This window comes from Typha angustifolia, chromosome 6 (genome assembly GCF_048772165.1).
Source record: "Typha angustifolia cultivar Huaian chromosome 6, ASM4877216v1, whole genome shotgun sequence".
In the NCBI taxonomy this organism is placed as follows: domain Eukaryota; kingdom Viridiplantae; phylum Streptophyta; class Magnoliopsida; order Poales; family Typhaceae; genus Typha; species Typha angustifolia.
Window position 1 is genome coordinate 8,148,211 of NC_133244.1, and position 21,962 is coordinate 8,170,172.

Consider the following 21,962-nt stretch of genomic DNA (forward strand, 5'->3'; position numbering starts at 1 on the left):
TTCTATGTAACGTCCAACTAATTTCAAATAATTTACAGATGATTTCTTGAGCCGAACGGATTGATGGTCCCTTTTTTCTTAAGCGTTCACAAGACTTGAATTAAGATAGATTTTATTATTGTTTGGCCTAACACAATGAACACTGACACGATAGTGACAGTGCTATATGATAAATTAAAAAAAAAGGATATGGACAATACTAGGATACGACGTTAAATAAATTAATAATATATATATATATCAATCACTAACACACAATCTTATATCACTAAATAAAATTATTTATAATTTAAATTTTACTCATCAGTGCTGTGTAAAAAAAAAAACCACACCTATTTACTCAAATTTAACCTGTTCCTACCTACCCGCTCCTATCTACTCACTTCATCTATTTACTTCTCAATCAGGAGGATGGGGAGCTTGTTACGAGTGTTGTCGTAGGAGGAGGAGTTCGGGAGCATCATGGAGGGAGGAGGAGATCGTCGGGAGCGTCGACTATGAAGAAAGAGCTCATTGGCATTGAGATAGGTTGCGATTTGAGATTTTTTTAAGTTTTAGAGTTTGAATTTTGAAAATTTTAATTGTGCGAATGAGTTTCGAGGGTTTAGTCTTGAAAGCTTATTAACGGGTGTCTATTTACATATCCGACACGCCGTCGGCGGGATGTCCTCGTCCCCGGACTGTCGGACACCATCCACAATATAAACAAGCATGTTATTTATATGTTAATTATTCATTACCTTATGGTTAAATAATTCCTCATAAGCATTATCTTAGTAATATATAATTATGATTACGAAATTATCGACATAATTCTTTTTCTTTTCCTTCTTACGGTGGCCCCACTGGCCATTATAATGGTCTTGGCCCAACTAAAGTATTCTAATCTATTAAAGTCAATCTCACTATAAACTGAAGCAGTCAAGGGTTAATCAGAAGATATCTCCGGAAATCCCTAATAATTTGACTTGGCCAAGTCAAACCTCCAGGCACCATACTTAAAGGACACGTGTCGACCGCACATTCTCCCTCCAGCCCTACTTTAACCCCCCCTCCATTCTTCCACGACTCCTCACTGAAACCGAAAGGCTCAGTAGAATTAGGAAGAGAACAATAGAGATGGTTGGTGCCATGAGAAACCAACTGGCTCTGCAGCTTATGGCTATGTTGCTACTCTTCTCTTTGTCATTGAAGGCAGTGAAGGGATACCTGGAGGAGCTAGAGATTTCCCATGACGATGAGAGAGGCTTTATAGAAGGAGGGAAGGGTCTCTTCATACTCGGGAAGCCTAAGAAGGTGGTCGAGACCGACGGCGGTAGCATCCGGGTGGTTTCGGGGTATCGATGGAAGGCTGACCCTAACCCCATGCACATTGGATTCATCTCCATGGAGCCCAACACCCTCTTAATTCCCCAATACATTGATGCCAATCTCATCCTTTTCGTCCAAGAAGGTATTTTACTAATCTGTTAAAGTATATTATATCTCTAAGTTACTCGTATTCGACTAATTGTATGATTTACGAATTGCGAAGGTGAGGCGAAGATTGCGTGGATCAAGGAGGATAAGTTGGTGGAGAAGAACCTCAAGAGAGGCGATGTCAGCGTGGTCTCGGGCGGGTCGGCTTTCTACGTCGTAAACATCCGCAAGAGCGAGAAGTTGCATATAATTTGCAGCCTCGACTCGTCTGAAAGCCTTGGATATGCGTCTTATGAGGTTAACAGGGTTCATTATAATTTCCTCCATAATCTATTAACATTTAGAGTTAGATTTAGGCACATGAGTTAGCTTTCTTTGTTGCTGCAGTCTTTCTTCATTGGAGGAGGAAGCTATCCGACATCAGTGCTTGCTGGATTTGATATCAATACTCTCATAGCTGCCCTTAACGTGAGTCAGTTTAACTTGATCAACTTGTCATGATTTAATTGCTACTGTACAACGTAGATAAGTTCTAAAAGAATTTAATTTACACAGATTACACATGAAGAATTGGCCATAATCATGGGAAGCCAAAAGAATGGGCCAATCATTTACTTGAACAACGAGGAAGAAGACATACTTCAATATAACACGCAAATGGACGAAAAGAGAAAATTGGTTGCAGATGATGATGAGGAAGAACAGGATGGTGATAGTACATGGTCATGGAGGAAGCTCCTTGGCTATCTGCATGGGAAGAGCCATGAGCATGCCCATTCTTCGCCTGCATACAACCTCTACGACGAAAACCCAAGCTATGAGAACAGATACGGATGGAGCATCGCCATCGATGAGCATGCCTACTCCCCTCTTAAACACACAAGAACTGGCGTTTATCTTGTCAATCTCACTGCAGTAAGTAATGATCTCCAAAACTTTATAAATGAGAGAACTCTGGGTGAAAGTAGGATAAGACGTAATTTTTTTTTAATAAAAGCTTACAAATTATTAGATAATTACAGATAAGTGACATAAATTCTAACACAACAATTGAACTAACATTGCAGGGATCAATGGTGGCACCTCATCTGAACCCTGAAGCGACGGAGTACGGCGTCGTCCTAAATGGCACGGGCACAATTCAGGTGGTCTTCCCTAACGGATCGTCGGCGATGAACGCAAAGGTGAGCCCGGGGGACGTGTTCTGGATCCCGCGATACTTCCCCTTCAGCCAAGTGGCAGCGCAAGAAGGCCCGCTCGAATTCTTCGGCTTCACGACGTCGTCGAGGAAGAACCGGCCGCAGTTCCTCGCCGGCGCGAGCTCGGTGCTAAGGAGCATGAGGGGACGTGAGCTTGCAGCTGCATTTGGAGTCAATGAGAAGCAACTGGAGGAGTTGGTTGACTCTCAGAGCGAGGGAATTATCTTGCCTTCTTGGACTCGTCACGAGGAAGAGAAGGAGGAGGAGGAGAAGAAGAAAAAGGAGGAGGAGGAGAAGAAGAAAAAGGAGGAGGAGAAGGATGGAGAGGCGATCTTAATTAGGAAGAGGGTCTTTTTTGCATGAGTTCATGGTCAAGGTCATCTACTTAATTTCCTAATATCTTTTGTTTCTTTTTTCTTTTTGGACCGTCTTTGTGTTTGGCAATACCGAGGAGGACATCTTCTAGAATTTGCTAATAAAGAGGGATTTCTTTCTTACGAAATTTCTCTGTCACGTTCTCTCTCTCACTCTGAAAAAAACTCTCTCTCTCTCTCTCTATCTCTGTGATAATTTCAAAGGTTTTTTTTTTTTTGGCTTATATTGCATGATATGCAAAAATATTTATTACTACCAGTACCAGTTTAATATGATTAATAATAGCTTTAATTCTTCCTTTTTAATTTTTAGTTTTGAAAAGGTAAACATGACTACATAGGGGCATGATTGGCCCAAATATGCAAATATGTAATGTCCAAGGAGGTATGCGTAAATAAGTAATTTTAGAAGGGTGAATGTGCACAATATCTTACTCTGTTTCGAATACCTTATCAACACTGGGGAAGTAGTAAAGAACCACCGCTTTCCAAAACCACCGGAGAAAGAAGGGGAAGCGAGCAATGGTTTCCCTCCGACTCGCCTCCAACGTTCACCTCTTCTCCTCCTCCTCCATCTCTCCTCGTAATCCGTCACAGTTGCTCCTGAGACCACGGTCGCTTCCGCTCACCCCCCTTCGTTCGCGATTTTCGAGTAATATTGACCTCCTCTCTCTCTTGCCTTCTATATGTTTGTGGTTTTGACTGCAAGAGTTTCTGGGTTCAGGGATATACGCCTTCTCGAGCAATGATATCAAGGTAGGTTCCAATATTGAGGTCGATGGAGCTCCCTGGAGAGTTTTGGGTACGTGGCTTCGTCCTTCCTAGAAATTGTTCACCATTTTGTTCCAAAAACGATCGAGTTAGAAAAGGGACATTGGCATTGTACTCTTTTGTCCCATTTGAGGGGAATAAGGTTGAAGAAGAGAGAATAACATTCGGGTTTTCTGTATCGGGGATAAAGTGATTTAATGCTGTGTATATTGTATGACGAGAAATTTATGTTGTACATATGCTATTTGAATAAATGTGTCATGGAAGTAGCGATGCACTAGGTCTAATTTGATATTTTCTTCTGAAAAAGGAATTGCATATTTACAGTGTTCGTCTACTTTTTTTATTTGGTACGGATAATTAGGTATCGTATTTTCTCTGAGCAGCTATGTTTTATAATTTATACGAAGAAAACATACATAGTTCGTTAAGGAAATAAGTGCAGGAATTAAAAAGTTGGGTGGAAAAAAATAATGATGATGCGTCAAACTTAATACTCTTGCCTTTTGTACTGTCATAAGATGTTTATTCACGAATAAATAACTAGTTACTTGTGGTTGCTTTTTTATGCATATTTATTCAATAAACATCAGCTTTACTATGTTATGAATTCTTGTAGTATTCTAGATTAATTTCTTCTTTCTGATGGTAATTGTAGAATTCCTGCATGTCAAGCCTGGGAAAGGAGCAGCATTTGTAAGGACAAAAATGCGCAATTATGTAACAGGCAACACAGTTGAGAAAACATTTCGAGCTGGAAGTACGGTAAATATAGGACCGAACATTCTGTAGTATTTTCTAAGAGCTGATATTTTCATAAGAGTTGTATATGTACTCTTGGTTTGGGACTTAGTAGATAAGGAATAAATTTATGTGATTGAGATTGTCCCCATAAAGTTCCACTACGTTGACCACAATCTTTGCAGTATGGAGCTTTAAATTATTACAAGGCATCTCCGCATATCTCTGAAAATTAGCTTTTCCAGAATCATGTGGGCAAACTATGCTGTTCTCGTTCCTCACTTTACAATTTTACATGCCATCATCTCCTTCATACAGCCCCATGAAACATGTAAAGAATCATTCACGTGTTTAGTTTATTCATTACCTATGGAATAATTTAGTTGCTCACAGCATTCTCAGGCATTGTTTAATACACAGCCCGCTACTGTTTTCAGATAAATTATATTAGTTTATCTTATTTTGATCAGAATTATCTACTTATTCATGCTTTGTTCTTTCAGATTCAAGAGGCAAATATTCTAAAGGAGACCAAACAGTTCACATACAAAGATGGCAACCAGTTTGTCTTCATGGATCTGGTAAATTTGTATGCTTTCAATTAGTGCAAGAGTACAATCAAAAGCTGACTCTTTCTTCCTATCTATCTTTCCCTCTTTTTTGTCTTCTTGAAACATGCTACTAGTTCCTTGGAAGGGTCAGTTCGCAGGTTTCATTGGATACTAAAAGTGCCATATACTAAACTCCCTCCATAAGCATGATATTTAAGTTTTAACCTTCTTTTCTTTTTTTTCATAAAAACTGCTATTCAGTATTCTTCCAATTTTTCCTACAGAATGATCTATTCTTATATAGAGGTATAATTAGAAGGCAGCCAGTTTGCTTCACTATGGTAATAAAAAGGAATTGCTTTAACTTTGACGGTGGTTGCAAGGAGCACTTCTAGCTCTAGAGTATGTGATTTGTTACAATTACACTTTAGGTTGATGCATTTATACAAGCACTGGAGATGTTAGTTATATTTCTAATTAGATATAATAGAAGGAAGGAAATATTGAATCATGTTGAAAATAAATTGACTCTTCCACAATCCAGATTTATAAGCTGTACATGAAGATACAGGAGAATTTCTACATTAAGTCCTATTAGTGGGACATTTCTTGCCCCTTTAGCTGGAAGAAGTGAAACCTTCAATCTCCCTGAAGATGTATGATGTGCTTCAGTGCTTCACTGCCACCTTGGAATAAAAACATCTATTCTTCTGTTTCTTAGGTGCTGTAGCTCATAATTAAGACATGCTGTTGGTTAGTTGGTAATATAAATATTTTCACAGGCTAGTTATGAAGAAATTCGCTTGAATGAGGCAGATGTTGGTGACAAAATGAAATGGTTGAAAGAGGGAATGGATTGCAGTCTACTCTTCTGGAATGGACGGGTATTTCCTTTTTCTGTTTTTCATACATTAGTTAATATTTCTGGTCAAGTTATGTGCAGGAACAATGAAAATGTCTGGCTGCATATATGCGCTAAGGGAGCTTGATTTGCACATGACATGCTTGCTTGTAGTTGTGCTTATGTACCATGATTCTGACTCAAATGTGCAAGGACTTGATGAACACAACACTGTTTTGTAGATTATTGATTTTGAACTTCCCATCACTGTTAAGCTGACTGTAGTTGATGTGGATCCTGGTCTACGAGGTGATACTGCACAAGGTAATATTTGCTGCTTTAACCTTATTTTTCCCAACTATGGTTTTATGATTCATATTTGCTACACCAGTAATGCATCTGGGATATAATGGCCCTAGACTCACGGGACAACATGTGATATTTTAGGCTATATCTATATACCTGACAATAAAGCTGTCAAAAATTCTCGCCGGCGCATGAGGCTCGTGAGCTTGGCTCGAGCCGAGCCGAGCTAGAGTCGGCTCGCTTGAGCTCGACTCGAATAGGCCTGATATAAAATATGTGAGATGATAATATATATATATATATATACACACTAAAATAAATGTATAAATGTTATATAGCGTAGTAATTAAAACAATTTGTAGTTACCCAGCCAATCTCACGAACCTCATTGAGCTAGAGTAGAGCCAAGCCGAGTTAAGCTTTTCCAGTTCGAATCGAGCTCGAGCTCGAGATGAATTTTTCCACCTCTCAAGCCGAGTCGAGTTGGGCCTGCCCTATGTATATTCCAAATCTGGTAGTACTCTGTAAAATGAACTAACAAGATATTATATATGGATCAATATAAATCCATTTACCCATATTGCACCAGAAAATATAGATTTTTCACGGCCATCTTATTGACTCTCTCAGGGGAACAAGGTCCTAAGCTGGAATTACTATTTGCTTCTCCTTGATTAGCTTTATGGCTCTATTGTTATGCATCTTATAAGGATATAAAGCATCTAGGTTCTATGCACTAAGCAAAACCAAGTTGTAAAGGATGTCTAATTTGAGTGATGTAATATCTGCTTTGCAGGAGGGTCAAAGCCGGCAACACTTGATACAGGTGCTGTTGTTAATGTGCCCTTGTTTGTCAACACCGGTGAAGATATTCTGGTGGACACAAGAACTGGCCAATACATGAGCAGGGCATAAGACAACACTAACTAATCCTTCCACTGAGGTTTTGCTTGGTTTTTTGTCGGATAGAAAACTTTGTCCCAAAATTTCCCATTTTATGTATACTCTGTGATTTATACATATAAGTGTAGCAAATTATCTGCAAAGAGATGTCCATGCATCTAGCTTTTGTCATTTGGAACCTACGATTTTTCTCAATGACAGATCCTGACCCTGTCAAAGGTCGGTTATCATGAATATTGTACATCACACGAGAGAAGATCTACTTGCTAGCATCCATGCATATTTGAATTCCAAGATGATTTGATGCGAGCTAATAACAGCAGATGAAGTATGGATTAATACATACATAATCTTCTTTCATTGTTATTTGCTGCCATATACAGGGTTCTTAAGACAATTGCTGCACTGTATGGATAAGCTTGTCAGGTATATATTGCAAATGGTTTTTTTTTTGGATACTTTGAAGACAGAATCATTCGTGCTCTTAAGATGTGTCCTCTTCTTTCATATTATTCTTTGAGGAATATACAAAGATAATATATTTATGAACACAACAAATTTCTAGTGCATCCACTTCAAGCCTGGCAAGTTCTTGGATTCACTTGGCTCAGCTTCCTCCTTCCTCCAGTACCTCCTCCAGCCACTGAAGACCAGCCGGAATTTGAACCGCCGCCTCAGCACCGTGGATAGCCTCCAAGGTCTTTTCCCCGGTGCTGCCTCGCTACAGGGTGCCGGCCGTTGTACCTGGACCCCACTCTGCAATGCCCTTGCCATTTTAAAGTGTGCGGGGCTCGGCGCTGAGTAGCTCCTCCTCAGGATGGTCCTGTTCAGCTGAATTTCGAAGCTGAGCCGCTCAAACTCGTCGAACAGCGTGGCGTGGTGATCCCCGAAGCAGATGCAGAGGCTCCCTCTTCCTTCTTCCTCCTCCTCCATGGCACTGGAAGTGTGTGATCAGTGATCGGAATAATTTCTATGATGAGAGGAGATTGGAATGCCAATTACGTGAGAATCTAATGGTGTAGTTGCACTTAAATGCCAGTATTTATTGAAGTCCTCGTCGGTTTGACGTGCAATGGAGGCCAAGCACATCCTGGAAGTGTGATTCATACTTCTATCATCTTTCTTTCTTTCCTTTTCTTTTTTTTTTCTTTTTTTTTTCCATACTTCCATTACCTCATATGAGCTGTAATTTGTTTGCAAGAATTAGAACAATAATGATCTTAACATCTACATATGGACATCTCAATTGACCAATGTATGGAGCTCAAAGTAAATCATGGGGTAGTCCAGCATTAATGCACTTTTGTCTTCTGCTCACCAATATCTTTATCTATCTCAATCCTCCAGCGCCGCAAACTCTACACGATATGTTCTCTATTTACTAGCAGATTATTTTTTTCCTTTTTCACTATTTTCGGTTCTAAATATATTTAGACAATTTAATCTGGGGCAATGTTAAATCTTCGTGTGGAAAAGTATTTGTGGATATTTTTTGGATCATAGTTGATGAAAGGGAAGATTTATTCGCATATGGTAAAAATAAATAAAAAGTTGTAAATAGATGTAAAAAAAGAGGGGTTGAAATAGAAATTGCCTACCGAAGTCCACGTCTCAGAATCCCGCAACTCACCTTTCTTCAGCGAGACTACGACAGACCTTTCCCCAATTCTATGCCACTCTCGTTTCCATCCCCAATTTCAAACACTAGGTAAGAACCAAAATTCTAACCCTAGCTTCCCCTCCTTTGACCCCCCCCCACCCCCCCGCTAAGAGAAGAATTCTCGGTTTCGCTGGACTCGATTGCGGCGCCATCGACTCTCTTCATTTCTCTTGGAATTCTTAGGCCCTAGATTCAATTATTGATACGAGATCAAAAGGAGTGAGAGTTAGGGTTTTCTCATCATATCTATCTTCGAATTGAAGTGGAATGTGATCTCTTCGCTTCGAAGGGTGAGATCTTTCTACATTTAAGGTGCCTTGGTTGCTTGGGATGGGTAGATTTCTATTGGCGATCCTATTGGTTTTGGCCGTCGCAGGGGTATGCGATGCTTCATCCAGGGTTTTATTGGCTGATGGACTAGAAGAACAAAAACCCAACCCGGAAAAGGTAAGAATTTGGACACTTTTTTTTTTAACATATATCTGAGTCTTGCAAGATCTCTTATTACCGTTTCATCTATGCCTTCTTTATAATGTCTTCAGGTTCCTTCATCGCCTCCTTTGAGTCCTGTTCCAAAGGGCGATTTTTCTGAATCTATCAAGAAGAGTCCACCAACGCAATTAAATCATTCGTCTTTAGCTGATTCTAAATCTGAAGTCCAGAATAATACAGAGCCGAATAGTCCGGCGATTCCGGCAACAAGGGGAGGAGCGGAGAATAAGGGTGCGCAAGGCAGTCCGGTGAAGTTGGCGCCTCCTATTGGACCAGAGAAGAAGGATCCGCCGAATGGACCGGAGAAGAAGGATCCACCAATTGGACCGGAGAAGAAGGATCCACCAATTGGACCGGAGAAGAAGATTACACCAAGTGGATCTGATAAGAAGGATCCACCGAGTGGAACAGAGAATCAACATGGGAGTCCAGTGGTCTCAGCACCACCAAGCAATCTTGAAACTAAGAAACCACCAAGTAGTGGAGGTGGAAGTTCCCCTAATTTGGAGAACTCTTTGGATAAAACTCAAATGGAGACATGTGATGCATCAGCTGAGAAATGTCAAGTAGAAGATTTGGTTGCCTGTCTCAAGATCTCTGGAAATGGTAAGAAATTTGGCTATCTGGTTTTGGGGCCTGTGCACTGCAATTTGGTTTTAGAGCCCTTTTTTCTCTTCTAGGTATTTATTCTTTGTTTGTGGTTGTTTTTATTCCACAAATTTTCCTTAATTCACATACCCATGTCAGAATATATCCTTTTCCTCTTTTGTCTAGACTTTGTTTATATTTGGAGACACTATAAGAGGTTTAATGCTAGTAGATTGCATGAGTAGTAGATAAGGTGGGTAATATACTGCTGAGCAGACAAGGGCTTAACGTTAAGGCCCTCTCTCCACTTCTAGGAACTTGGGGCCAACTATAGAAGGCTTATGGTAGGTTTGATCAATTGTACTATGTAAAGGTTTGATTAGTTCTTGTTGCGAGCATTTAATGTTGGGTTGTGCTTAGCTGAACCTGCAGTGCCATGATGATTATTAGAATTTTCAGTTTCATATTGGGTTGACTGAGAAACCTAAGAGAAAGTTTTTTCCCCTTTTTTTTGCTTATTGTTCTTTTTTAATGCTGGACGAGCTTCATATTTACTTAGGGGAATGGGTAAGAAAACAACTATGCTATTATAGTGGACAAGTGAGGGCCTTATGCATATTTGACAGCTGATGCTTTACTCATTTGGGCTAGAGATTGGATAAACAAATAATGATTGCCTTTAAGGTGTGTTTGGTTGATAAGAACTAGAGAAAGAAAGAGACAATTCTTTGAAAATTACTACTTTATAGTGTTTGGATGAAGAAAGTGGAATAAGAAGTACGTTCTCCACTTTCCTAAAACCATCTAACTTTTCTCGCTTCACTTTATTTTTTAAAAGAATAGTGTAACACTTTCCACGTTTTATATACTGCTTAATTCTAATAATGACTCACTTTCAATTTTTACTGAGCAATTTTAATTTTTACTAAGCACTAATAAGTCAATGATTACTTACTAGAAGTGATTTTACTAGAAACTTCTATCACTTTCTTTCCTCTACTTTTCATCAATTAAACACACTCTTATAAGTTACCTATTATTGTTGAATATTGGAAGTGCCCATCATGAGAGAGAGTAGGAGGGTGGAAAGTATTTCGTTCTTATTGGAGAGGGTGATGAATCCCCATTGACCATGATTAAAGGAAGTGGGCACTTGTTTATGCTAAGGGTCTTATGCTCTATTCACAATTGGTCTTTTGTTAGAGAGATCAGATAAGTAGGCATAATGATGTGTCTTGGATAACTTACTCTTTGTGTCAAAATCACAGGTTTTTCAACTTTGCAGTATTAGATGGGTTGCCTATTGTTAGCTTAGACTAAATGGCATTTTGGACATTGGTTGTTTATGTTATATATGAAGCAAGCAAGTGGCATAACCCTAGATTAGATTAATTTAGGCAGAGCGGAAGCATCAGAAGTACTCTATTTAAAAATGGATACCTTTGCCTTCTATGAAAACTTATAGCTAAAGAGGATTTTTTTTTTTGGGTCACAATATCATCTTTATTGCCTTCAAGATATTTGGTGTATGTTTGGGGAGACTTGAGATTGTGCACCCGCACCCTCGATGGATATTGTGGCTTTTGGAGAGACTCAACAGGAGAGAGCAACAGAAGTAGGAACAACATATCTTTGCATGTGACATGATCAGCAGCAAGTAGTAACAATACTGGAACTTGTTAGTTGTCACAATTCCAGTAATGGTCACAGACTCATAGGACAGGAATAGCAACAGTAGTGGTGTAGCGGTATAACAAAAGCAGTAGAAAAAAGGAGAGAATTTTGGAATAAGTTCACAAAGAAATCTTCTGAATATGTCGTCTAATTCGTCTAATTTTCAAAGCCTTGGTTGAGCACCACGGAATATGCCAAACTCTGGCCTATTTTGTGCTGTTTTCCAACTTTTAGAGTATTCTTTGAGATGATACTCTGGAGGTGTTTATTGTTCCATTCTTCTCTTTCCTGTCCTTTGTTGCTCCCTTCCATTCCAATCTTTTTAAGTTTTGAGGTTCATCTCCTTTTGTTTCTTCTCTTTCCTTTATCTGGATTAGTTTCTGTCAAGAAGAATAACTAAGATAATTTGTGTTTTCATTGGTAGTGTGCTCTAAAAGCTCTCATTTTCTTGGTAGTATTTCTTTTTGTGTTATTACTTTCAATTATTATTTGCTATATATGTTCTTTAGGTAATCATGAACTTATGCACAACTCGAATATTTAATTAAGGTCTTTATTTGTACTGTACTTTCTTGCAGCGTTGGACGAGTTATCATTTTTAATCAAGAATACAGGGGAGAATGCTTTATCTGTAGATGTCAAACCAACTCCTCCTATAGCTATTGATGTTAAGAAGATAGACCTAGCCAAAAACATGTCAAGAAAGGTTTGGATCTTATTATTTTCATTTTTGTGTTTGTTGGACCTTTATTGTTGCTTGAATGTATCGTTGGCTAATATTTGGTTGATATCCTGATCTGTTAAACATTCCAGCAGGTGGCTGATGTTGGGAAACAGAGTTTTAAAATGGCTACACATGATTATTCGTGATGATTTCCTAATCTGCAATTACTAGTTAGCTCAGTTATTCTAGTTTTGCGATAATAGAATCTTAACTTCACAATTCAATCCATCTTAAAGTGCTTATTGCCCTCATAAAATATTATGTCACTATCCATTTCCAGAATAACTCTCATGCGGTGATTGATTGCTTATCAGATAAGATGTTCCCAAGTACTTCAAATTTTGCATAGATGCATTTAGTTTATCATTGATCAGATTTAGTAGAAGTCAGTGATTTCAGTGACCGATGAATAAGCTAGTCAGTTATTCTTAAAAAACATTAATTCATCATGTACACTTCTATAAGCACCCTGCTAATATCACCAAAATGGACTTTATGGTTCATTCTCATAGTTCACTATTCTTTGCAGCACTGTTTAGTGTGTATTTTACCTTTTTACTTTTTAAGTGGCTATTACCGTTTGAATATATGGTCTGTGCTGATGCATCCTAACTTTCAGGTGAATATTCCTCCAACTAGTGCTTCAAAAGGTGGTAAGATTGTTCTAAATGCTGGAAAAGGGGATTGTGTCCTACACATCAGGCCAACTGTTTCTGACTGGAAACATTTTCAGCAATTAGCTGGTTATGCAACTCGTCTTACTCCAATTTATGGTGCTTACTTCTTCGTCTTTACCATGCTTATTGCTGGAGGTACATGGGCCTGCTGCAAATTTAGGAGGGGAAGGAGAGTCAATGCCGGTATCCCGTATCAGCAACTTGAGATGGGAGCGCAGCCTCAATCCAATTCGGCAGTTGTGACCACAGCAAGCTCTGGTGATGGCTGGGAAGATAGCTGGGACGATGATTGGGATGAGGAAGCAGTAGTAAACCCTTCAGATAAACAAACTACTGGAAATATTTCATTAAATGGCCTCTCGTCAAGGTCCCGAAACATTAACAAAGATGGTTGGGATGTTGACTGGGATGACTAGTAGTGCAACAATGTGTAAAGCAGACGAGCCTGCTATTTATCCTCGCAAATGAAGGAATTGAGAACTTCTTGCTTGGAGATCTTATAGATGCTGCGATACCTTTGGGCAAAGACTGAAAAATGCAGGAAATTAATGCTTAAAATGCTCAGAGTATATCTTTAGGAACAGGAACACGAGAGTGGAAGTGGGTTTGATGAATTTTGTACACTATATTCATTTGTTCTTTCCTTTTCTGTTTTCCTGTTGATACATAAACATCTGGGAGTCGTTATATAGAAACCCTTCAATTTGTTAGGGTAAATGGATTTAATAAGCTTTAGGGTTTATAGGGTTACAGAAATAAAATAAAAAAATTTCCACCATGTCATCCCTGAAGGAGCTCGCATCTACAAGGTGCCAAGATTTTCCAACATTTTGGAGTCCTTTTGAGGTGTAAATTGTGATCATTAAATGCGGTGTGAATTATCATGTACTTTGCTCAATGGTTTTGATTGAATGAGTAGAAGAAATTGGTCTTTGTTGTTGAAACTAGGCATTGTTCCTTTGGCTATATTTTCCTGATTTGATCATTACTAGATTCTGGTCTTTCATGCCATCAAAGAAAATTATTCGTTTGTCAATTAAGATAATTTTCTGTTCATGAGAAAAATAATGTTAACTATCTTAGCTATCTTAACTTGTACTCTCATATTGCAATGGAGGAGTTCTACAGTGCTTTGGAAGGTAGCTGTGAGATTCCAAGTGACAAATTGTCACAATTGACTTGATCTAGAGTCGAGCCTGGACTTGGACTTGGGTCAGATCAGGCTCAAGCAGGCCTTTCTGCTGATATCCCATTTTATGTCCATTCTTTTGGCTTCGGATGAACTCTGTCATTACGTTTTTCTACTCTGTAAAATGATAGATTTGATGAAAGATCATTCTTGTTGAGAGAACTAAATATGTTTTTGATCACATTGTGAAATGGATAAAGTACAAATTGTCCCCTTATGGGTATGCCTATAGTTGAACTATATCCAAATGTTCATTTGTATCGTTTCCACACATCTCCCGGCATAGACCAACGCGTAAAGCTTAAGGACAGTTAACAGAGCCATCAAGTTGCCATAATATCTCCACAATATTAATTATCTTGCTTGAATCACTATGAATCTTTTACCAATATATTTTAAGATATTCGAGATATTTTATTCTTCATGTATCTGAAGAGAGGTACATTGTGATAACTAAAATATAAGCCTTGTAATATTAGGTAGGAAATGATATAAGAGGAAGACAATGTATTTTATTTTTAATGGAAATTCTAGTGGAAATTATTCCTCTATGATATTTTTGAAATAATTCTGTACCTTTTTGGTTAAGTTTGAATAAAAAAATATATAATGATTTTATATTAATTAAATGAAAGTTTATAAGAATAATTTTATTTTAAGTATAACTATAGACAGATAACTTGTAATTCACCCTTGTGAAATTCAACTCTTCTTTATGCTACTGATTTGAAACTTTAAATGTTTGAACGCTGCCTTCCCAACATCTTAGGAGAAGCCATGATGGTGAGGGAATAGTACATATCTGTAAAACTAACAAGGCTCATTTCTCCAATGCATTGATTAAAGTTGATGTAAGAACTAAGGAATGCAACTTGAAGCCACCCACTTAGATATATATATATATATATATATATATCAACCACCCTTGGGGTGATGATGTGAGCCCTAGCCCTTAACAACAAAAAGCTAGACAACCCCCTGCTTTAGTCCTCATCATTATCTCTCAAGATTAGTGGAGTGTATTGCTGCATGACTGCATGAGTCCCCTCCTCCCTTTTCCACTGTTCTTCTAACAGGGGTGGGTGTCCTTCCCTAGGCCCATGTGTTGATAAAGTGGTGAGAGGCCACATTATACTGTCCCTTAATATTATAGTAGTACACCTAACCCTTTCCCTTTCCCTTTTCCTTTACCTTTCCTTTCCCTTTTCCTTTATATGATGACTGGCATTTGGGCTTTTCTTGATCCAATTGGTAAGATAGCTTATCATGAACTAAGGCTAGATTAATGGTTGGGCAGGGACCTCCTTGGCTCCTTGCACAAGCAAATATACTTTGAATGAGATGCAAGCATGAGCTGGCAAGCAGGGGCTTTGCAGCCTGTGCCCAATGGCAATGAATTAATTTTGTGAATGGCAGGTCATTTCAAACTTTTGACACGAGTACAGTTGTGCATGCAATTGTTTTAGTACTCTTTTGTCATTTGCTAGTAGTTTAATGGCAATGAGTTTAGTTTGCCCAATGCTATGGACTTTTGTTATTTGTCAAACCTTGTCAGTGTGATCTGTGGCATCCCATTAATCTTAATTTCTTTTACAAGGCAGGATTAGCCCTAATTTTTAATCTCCCTCAGTCAGAAGTTTCTGTTTCAAAATTTTCTGCTTGACAAAATTGTACTTCACTTTGGTATCTTCACTTTATTGCTCCAGACAAGCAAATGGCAAAGGTGCCCTTTGTTTCTTGTGTTGGGTTCTTTGACGCCATGAAGGGATGCGTGCTCATAGTTATACATAGCAAGATTAGGTTTGCATGAAATGGCTTTATTCAAGGCTCCCTTTGTCCTCAAGACACACTACTTGGGACATATCAATGTGATTCTCTGAGAAAAAGGGTGCACTCTTCCATGTGGTAGATCTCAGTCTCCACCACTCCAGTAGAAAGATTGGAGTGATGTTAATTAAAGCAGAAGGAATTCTACTGTTTGAGGGCACCATCACCAACCTGCATGATTCTTTCCTCCACCACCACATCGACATGTACTTTTTCTATTTATTGCCTTGCCTTTTGTTTATTTACCATCACATGTGTGGCAGAGAATCTCAGCTTGAGGCATTAATATCTTTACTGCCTCTGACTTAGGAAAGAGTAGCTGTAACTTCCTTTATTAATGAACTAAGATGACAATAATTTTAGATTCCTATCTACTTTTATAAGCAATGCATGCTTTTACTAGTGGAGGGAACAAAAGGACAAGCCTGCACTAAACCAAATGAAAACATACAAAGTCCAACTCATAAAAATGTGGAAGATTAATAGGACCACAAATCTCATCCTTTCTTTAAACCAAGATGACATAAAACCAATGCATTGGTATGGTACTAGTGATGGCATTGCAGAGGGGTAATATTTTTAGGAATCACAATATGAACTTTGATTGTTCTGAGACAACACTGCACAAGGACATGATCAACCACTGCTGTAAATTGTGTGCATAGATACCTTCTTTGAATGCACTATAACAAGTTTGTGGTGATTTTCAAACGATTGCAGGTTGCCACAGAATGAGCCACAATTACTCTGAGTGAATTTTCTTTTTTTTATCTGCTGTAAGAAACACCAGAACCAAAAGACACGACACAAACATGAAACTTCTGGCTCAAGGATTTGTAAATGTTTATACTAAGCACATGGAGATCTAGCATTGAAGTTTTTTGTTTATGCTGGCTGACATGGTCCCCTCTCCTTGCTTAAGCCATTAATTGTAGTACTGTTTTATTTGAGAATTTGTAGCTTGTCTTGAGGAGGTAGATGCATCCCAAGATTTATGCGAGACATCACGCGATTCGAAACTTAAGCAGCTCTTGATGTTGTTTAACAAGGCTTTAAACTTTTCAAATCACATAGCAAGAACTTCAATTTACTACAACCTCCAATTTCAGCAAGGAGGTGTGATAGGAGAAATATAATACCACATCGATATACCGAGAAAAGAAGGAATACAAGCTTATATTGTCAAACAAAGCTTAGGGCCAGGTGAAAAGAAATCCAGCAACATGGAAAGAACCCCACACAGCCACACATAACTGAAAGTTGAGAAACAACCTCTCAGTGCCCCCCCTCTTTAGCATAGAAGTGGAGAAAGAAACATGAACATGCCTCCACATGCATTCCTTGCAACTTTAATAACCTAATCTTCTTTGCATGTTCGAACAAAAGAAACCGGATTCCTTTTCGCCATAAACCCTATATTCTACCTATCTTTTCCTCTTATGTTGTAGATCTCAAAGAAGATAAAATTGAAACAAAAACGGACCAGCTTAACTCAATTCCTCATCTTGACTGTCTTGTGGACACCTGATCAGCTCCAAAATATTCACTACCTCACTCATTTCAGGTCGGTTTGATGGCACCTGAGATGTGCAAATCAGACCCAGTTTCATGACTGGGATGGCCTCCTCCACCGGAAACTTCCCACCTAGCCTCCCATCCACACATTCCTCCACTCTCCCTTCTTCTAATGCTCCCCTAACTACATCACACAGGACCACTACATCATCCTCCATATATTCCACCGGGCGCCTCCCCGTCACTATCTCCAGCACCAACACCCCAAATCCATATATATCACACTTCTCAGTGATCTTGACCGTCTTGCATGCAAACTCCGGTGCCATATACCCTAGCGCACTTTGAATTTTGCTGCTAAGCACATAGCGGTCGAGCATTGGTAGTAGCTTCGCCAATCCGTAGTCCCCAACCTTGGCCTCACCTGTGTCATCAATGAGAATGTTGCTTGATTTGAGATTGTAGTGAATCACATTCATGCGGTGGAGGTGAGCTAAACTTCTCGCTGTCCCAAGAATTATGTCAAACCTTTGCTGCCACGAGAGATGATTCTGCACAGAACTCTCATGAAGATGCTTATATAGGCTACCACCGGAGATGAATTCATATATAAGTAGTTGCAAGGATGGAGTCCAGTAATAGCCTTCGAGGGTGACAAGATGGGAATGCCTTAGTTTGCCAAGCTTCTTAATTTCCTTCTCAAAATCTTCTCTGGACTTGACTAAGCTTGAGACAGTAAGCTTCTTGATGGCCACAGGACGGCCGTCTCGGAGGATAGTCTTGTATACCGTACCAAATCCTCCACGCCCCAGCTCGCAGTCCTTATTTAGGATGGCATGGGCTCCAGCGCTGAAGTCCAGGTCATTACCGGAGAACATGACGAGCTTGCCAGAGTTGGCATCACTGCCAGGAGAATGGCTATAGTAATCATCAGAGAAGGCCAGGGCAGCAGCTGACTGGGAGGCAGCGGTCCGAACACGGATGTTTAGGATTGTGACAGTGACTATCCCGAGCGCAATGAGTGCAGCAGCTCCTATGGCAACAAGTACAGAGATGCTAAAGATGATCTTCTTGTGCCGAAGGTTCCCAGGCGAGAATGCCGGGTTGGAGGGGTTGGTAGAGGAAGAGGAGTTCGGATTGAGGACAATGGGCTTGGGTAGGACAGTGGAGCAAGAGCGGTTGACAATGGAGCCACAGAGGCCGGGATTGTCAGATAGTGAGGAAGGGGCGATAGTGTTGAAGAAGTTTCCAGCAGGGAGGTCTCCAGAAAGGAGGTTGTGGGAAATGTTGAAGGAAAGAAGATGAGGGAGATTTGAGAGCTGCTTTGGAATGGTGCCTGTAAGTATGTTAAGGGAGAGGTCTATAATCTGGATATTGGAGAGGTTGGCCAAGGTAGGAGGAATAGGGCCAGTGAGGTTGTTTTCCGATAGTATCCTGCAGGAAAAATCCAAAGAAAGAAGAAGCAATAGAATCAATTAAGCAGTTTCAAGTCTAAAGAGTAACAATACATGTTGCTGACCATAATGGATTAAAATAAACCTAAAATGATATGAAACAACTAATCTACTTCACAGGAAGCCAGCCTAATCTGAGAGGGTAATTACTTAATTATATGCACACAGTTTTATATTATAGGATAGCTGCAGCTTGACACTAGATAAAGGAAAAAAAAAGTCAAAACTGCTGGTAGAAATCAAATGAAAGTCCATCAACTCACTAAAAAAATAAGAGGGAAAAGATTCCAAAATATCCGATTCGCCCATTTTTTTTGAAGCACTCAGATCTACCTCTAGAAATTAAGAAATTCTCAAACTAAGATAGAAAAATTATAGATGGCAGTATTAAAAAACAAAAAGGAAGAACACAGAAATGTGGAATACTTACAAAGATATTAAGGAAGAACAATTCCCTATCTGCATTGGAATTTCTCCAGTGAGTAGGTTCTTCTTCAGATTAAGCTCAATAAGAGAGACCGCTCCTCCGATCTCTGGTGGAATGCTCCCATTCAGTTGGTTACCACTTAGATCAAGGACTTCCACAGACTTAAGCCTTCCAATGCTCCCAGGAACAGAACCAGTGAGTGAGTTTGATGATAGATTCAAGAGTTTTAATCCACGAATACTCGCGATATCAAACGGAACTCCATCTGAGAAGGCATTGCGAGACAAATCCAAGATGCTTATAGATTGGCCGGCGTTAGCTGGAACTTTTATGACACCACTCATTTGATTACCCGAAAGTGAGATCCTCTGCAGCCCCAATTGGAAAACCCACGAAGGGAGATTACCCGTCAAAGAGTTAAAGCTAAAATCCACATCTCTTAAACTTTTACAAGAACCCATTGATTCAGGCAAGCTCCCTGTGATTCTATTCCTGGAAAAATCCAATTTCTCCAGAAGGATCAGATCACCAATCTTACTGGGAACCCATCCAGATAACTCATTGTTTGACAAATCCAAAATCTTCATACTTTTCATTTCTCCAATCCAAAAAGGAACCTCCCCGGATAAGGAATTTGAACCCAAGCTCAAATAACTGCACATGGAAAGCTTCCGCATCGCATCAGGAATGCTACCAGTAAATAAATTCTCACCAAGATCAAGCGATTTCAACAGCATGCAACCTCCAATGTCCTCTGGCACCCGGCCGGAGAGCCGATTCCCTCGCAAACTTAAAGTCCTCAGATTGTAAAGCCGATCGATTCCCGCCGGCATTTCGCCGACCAAAGAATTGCCCGAAAGATCAAGCAACCGGAGACCGTACAAAGACCACAGCACACTCGGGAAGGGGCCCGAGAGCCGATTTGACGAGAGGTTGAGCGCCACCAAACTCGAGCAAGAGCCCAAACTTGGTGGAATAATCCCTGAGAAAGCATTGTTTGCCAAAGATATGGCTCTCAGGGACCTACATTGCTCGAATAACCCATCTGGGATCGACCCAGATAGGTTATTCTCGCTAAGATCCACCGTCCACAAGCTATCGAGCTCGGAAAGCTTGGGATTGAGAGTACCAGAGAAGTTATTCTTAGCCAGGGATAGCTTACGAAGGAATCCGAGCTGGAGGACGCCACGGCCAATCTTTCCGGAGAGGGAGAAGCCAGCAAGATTGAGCTCGGTGACCCGGTTGTTCCTCGGGTTGCACTTAACCCCGATCCAGCCACATGGATCGTCGTCGTCCTCGTTCCAAGACGCGAGCTTGGAGTAAGGGTCATGGAGGTCGGCCTTGAAGACGATGAGGCCGAGGACGTCGTCGTTCAAAGTGGGCCCCCCTGATTTCGCCAGGAGAGGGCAGAACAAGAGGATGGAGACGAAATGGAGAAGTGGGTATCTCATCTCCGATCGACGGCTTGAAGCCTTTTCGAGCTCAAGAAGCCAACTCTCTTGCTGCCATTAAAGATTGGAAGACGGAGGAGAGGGAAACTTGGGGAGGAGAAGGGGGAAAACGCTAGTGGAGTTTGGCCAATGGACAGAGAAGCAAAGGGGTTTCTTTCTCTAAGTCTGCTCTTGTTTCTTTTATAACGCCTCTTTGGTCTCCTTGTCCGAATGCTAACAGCTACTTTTCCTTTTACTCTCCCTCTCCCTCTCCCTCTCCCTCTACACTTGTAAGTACCAAGTAGAGAGAGAAGAGCTGCTCTTCTTCTTCTTTTCTTCTTTCTTAAATCAAATAACAGCTCTTCTCATGGCAATCGCTAATTGGCCTCCTTCTTAGGAGGGCCAACCACGTGGTTGCAGTCACTGGAATCCTACATGGATGACACGTAGATACTGTGCTTAGCGTAGAAATATTTTTTGAAGGGCAAATTTTGGTTCCCCTAGTTAGAGAAACACCCCAATTTTACCGCTAATTTTAATTTAACAGCTCTATGTATTAGTTTTAGGTGTGATTAGACTCGCTGTTAATACACAATTAATGTGTATCAAATAGGCGACATCCAACAATAGAGACTCAAAGTTCTCTATCCAATCCGCTAAAATCATTCTGGATCAATATATTATTTTTTTATTTAAAGTAATAATTTGGATACTAATGCATGTCACTACCGACGATCTTTCCGTCAAACACCAAAACAAAACAACGAGACTGCAGGGACCCGCATCCATAACCGTATGGGATCCTCATCCTCCTCGAGCTTAATTCTTTCCCTCCCTCCTCATCCTCCTCCTCAAGCTTAATTCTTTCCCTCCAGGGTAGGAAATACCTTCGACCCCTTTTATCTTTTTTCTTTATCAGACTTCAAAAGAAAAAGTCGGCATCCAATCTTCCTTCTCCCATACTAGTCGGCACCCACTTTCTCACTAATCCCGAGTCCGTAGTGCAATAAATTCCATTAAATGCGAGGCAGGTCGTACGTATTTAATCGACGCAACATCTAGACCAGAAAAGAGACCGAGTGGGAGGGTGGGGGCGGGAGGAGAGTGAGATTTCAAAGTGAACGAGAGGGAACGGAATCGAGGGCGAGGCACGTGCGGAGGGTGTCAGTATGACGTGCTGCATTCATTTCTCTGAGTGTA

General features: G+C 40.0%; 4 protein-coding genes across 4 annotated transcripts; 3 read left to right on the plus strand and 1 right to left on the minus strand.

Annotated features, from left to right (window-relative positions):
• The first annotated feature begins 1,114 nt into the window (after window positions 1-1,114).
• Window positions 1,115-3,085, plus strand: LOC140761581 (vicilin-like seed storage protein At2g28490). The gene is made up of 5 exons (XM_073098976.1): window positions 1,115-1,453; window positions 1,535-1,716; window positions 1,807-1,887; window positions 1,975-2,334; window positions 2,487-3,085. The coding sequence occupies exons 1-5, from the start codon at window positions 1,120-1,122 to the stop codon at window positions 2,979-2,981; spliced, it is 1,452 nt and encodes a 483-aa protein (XP_072955077.1). The 5' UTR covers window positions 1,115-1,119; the 3' UTR covers window positions 2,982-3,085.
• Window positions 3,086-3,446: 361 nt separating this feature from the next.
• LOC140760740 (uncharacterized) lies at window positions 3,447-7,335 on the plus strand. Its single transcript, XM_073097726.1, has 7 exons — window positions 3,447-3,644; window positions 3,717-3,794; window positions 4,422-4,528; window positions 5,008-5,085; window positions 5,838-5,939; window positions 6,139-6,220; window positions 6,999-7,335. Exons 1-7 carry the CDS (start codon window positions 3,515-3,517, stop codon window positions 7,115-7,117), a joined length of 696 nt encoding a protein of 231 aa, XP_072953827.1. The 5' UTR covers window positions 3,447-3,514; the 3' UTR covers window positions 7,118-7,335.
• Window positions 7,336-8,741: 1,406 nt separating this feature from the next.
• On the plus strand, window positions 8,742-13,649 carry LOC140761468 (uncharacterized). Its single transcript, XM_073098800.1, has 4 exons — window positions 8,742-9,212; window positions 9,308-9,863; window positions 12,098-12,225; window positions 12,863-13,649. Exons 1-4 carry the CDS (start codon window positions 9,096-9,098, stop codon window positions 13,334-13,336), a joined length of 1,275 nt encoding a protein of 424 aa, XP_072954901.1. The 5' UTR covers window positions 8,742-9,095; the 3' UTR covers window positions 13,337-13,649.
• A 3,303-nt stretch (window positions 13,650-16,952) lies between these two features.
• LOC140761702 (leucine-rich repeat receptor-like protein kinase PXC2) lies at window positions 16,953-21,046 on the minus strand. The gene is made up of 2 exons (XM_073099136.1): window positions 19,336-21,046; window positions 16,953-18,885 (listed from the first exon to the last, which is right to left on the minus strand). Exons 1-2 carry the CDS (start codon window positions 20,781-20,783, stop codon window positions 17,424-17,426), a joined length of 2,910 nt encoding a protein of 969 aa, XP_072955237.1. The 5' UTR covers window positions 20,784-21,046; the 3' UTR covers window positions 16,953-17,423.
• Between the last annotated feature and the right edge of the window lie 916 nt (window positions 21,047-21,962).

What these genes read in the sequence shown, in the direction of transcription:
- LOC140761581 (XM_073098976.1), top strand. Translation starts at nt 1,120, where the DNA reads ATGGTTGGTGCCATGAGAAACCAACTGGCTCTGCAGCTTATGGCTATG. An exon ending in TTGGATATGCGTCTTATGAG is followed by an intron (nt 1,717 to 1,806) that starts GTTAACAGGGTT and finishes TTGTTGCTGCAG; the next exon opens with TCTTTCTTCATTGGAGGAGG. An exon ending in ATCTTGTCAATCTCACTGCA is followed by an intron (nt 2,335 to 2,486) that starts GTAAGTAATGAT and finishes CTAACATTGCAG; the next exon opens with GGATCAATGGTGGCACCTCA.
- LOC140760740 (XM_073097726.1), top strand. Translation starts at nt 3,515, where the DNA reads ATGGTTTCCCTCCGACTCGCCTCCAACGTTCACCTCTTCTCCTCCTCC. An exon ending in CATTTCGAGCTGGAAGTACG is followed by an intron (nt 4,529 to 5,007) that starts GTAAATATAGGA and finishes TTGTTCTTTCAG; the next exon opens with ATTCAAGAGGCAAATATTCT. An exon ending in ACGAGGTGATACTGCACAAG is followed by an intron (nt 6,221 to 6,998) that starts GTAATATTTGCT and finishes TCTGCTTTGCAG; the next exon opens with GAGGGTCAAAGCCGGCAACA.
- LOC140761468 (XM_073098800.1), top strand. Translation starts at nt 9,096, where the DNA reads ATGGGTAGATTTCTATTGGCGATCCTATTGGTTTTGGCCGTCGCAGGG. An exon ending in AAAAACCCAACCCGGAAAAG is followed by an intron (nt 9,213 to 9,307) that starts GTAAGAATTTGG and finishes TAATGTCTTCAG; the next exon opens with GTTCCTTCATCGCCTCCTTT. An exon ending in CCAAAAACATGTCAAGAAAG is followed by an intron (nt 12,226 to 12,862) that starts GTTTGGATCTTA and finishes CCTAACTTTCAG; the next exon opens with GTGAATATTCCTCCAACTAG.
- LOC140761702 (XM_073099136.1), bottom strand. Translation starts at nt 20,783, where the DNA reads ATGAGATACCCACTTCTCCATTTCGTCTCCATCCTCTTGTTCTGCCCT. An exon ending in TGTTCTTCCTTAATATCTTT is followed by an intron (nt 18,886 to 19,335) that starts GTAAGTATTCCA and finishes TTTTTCCTGCAG; the next exon opens with GATACTATCGGAAAACAACC.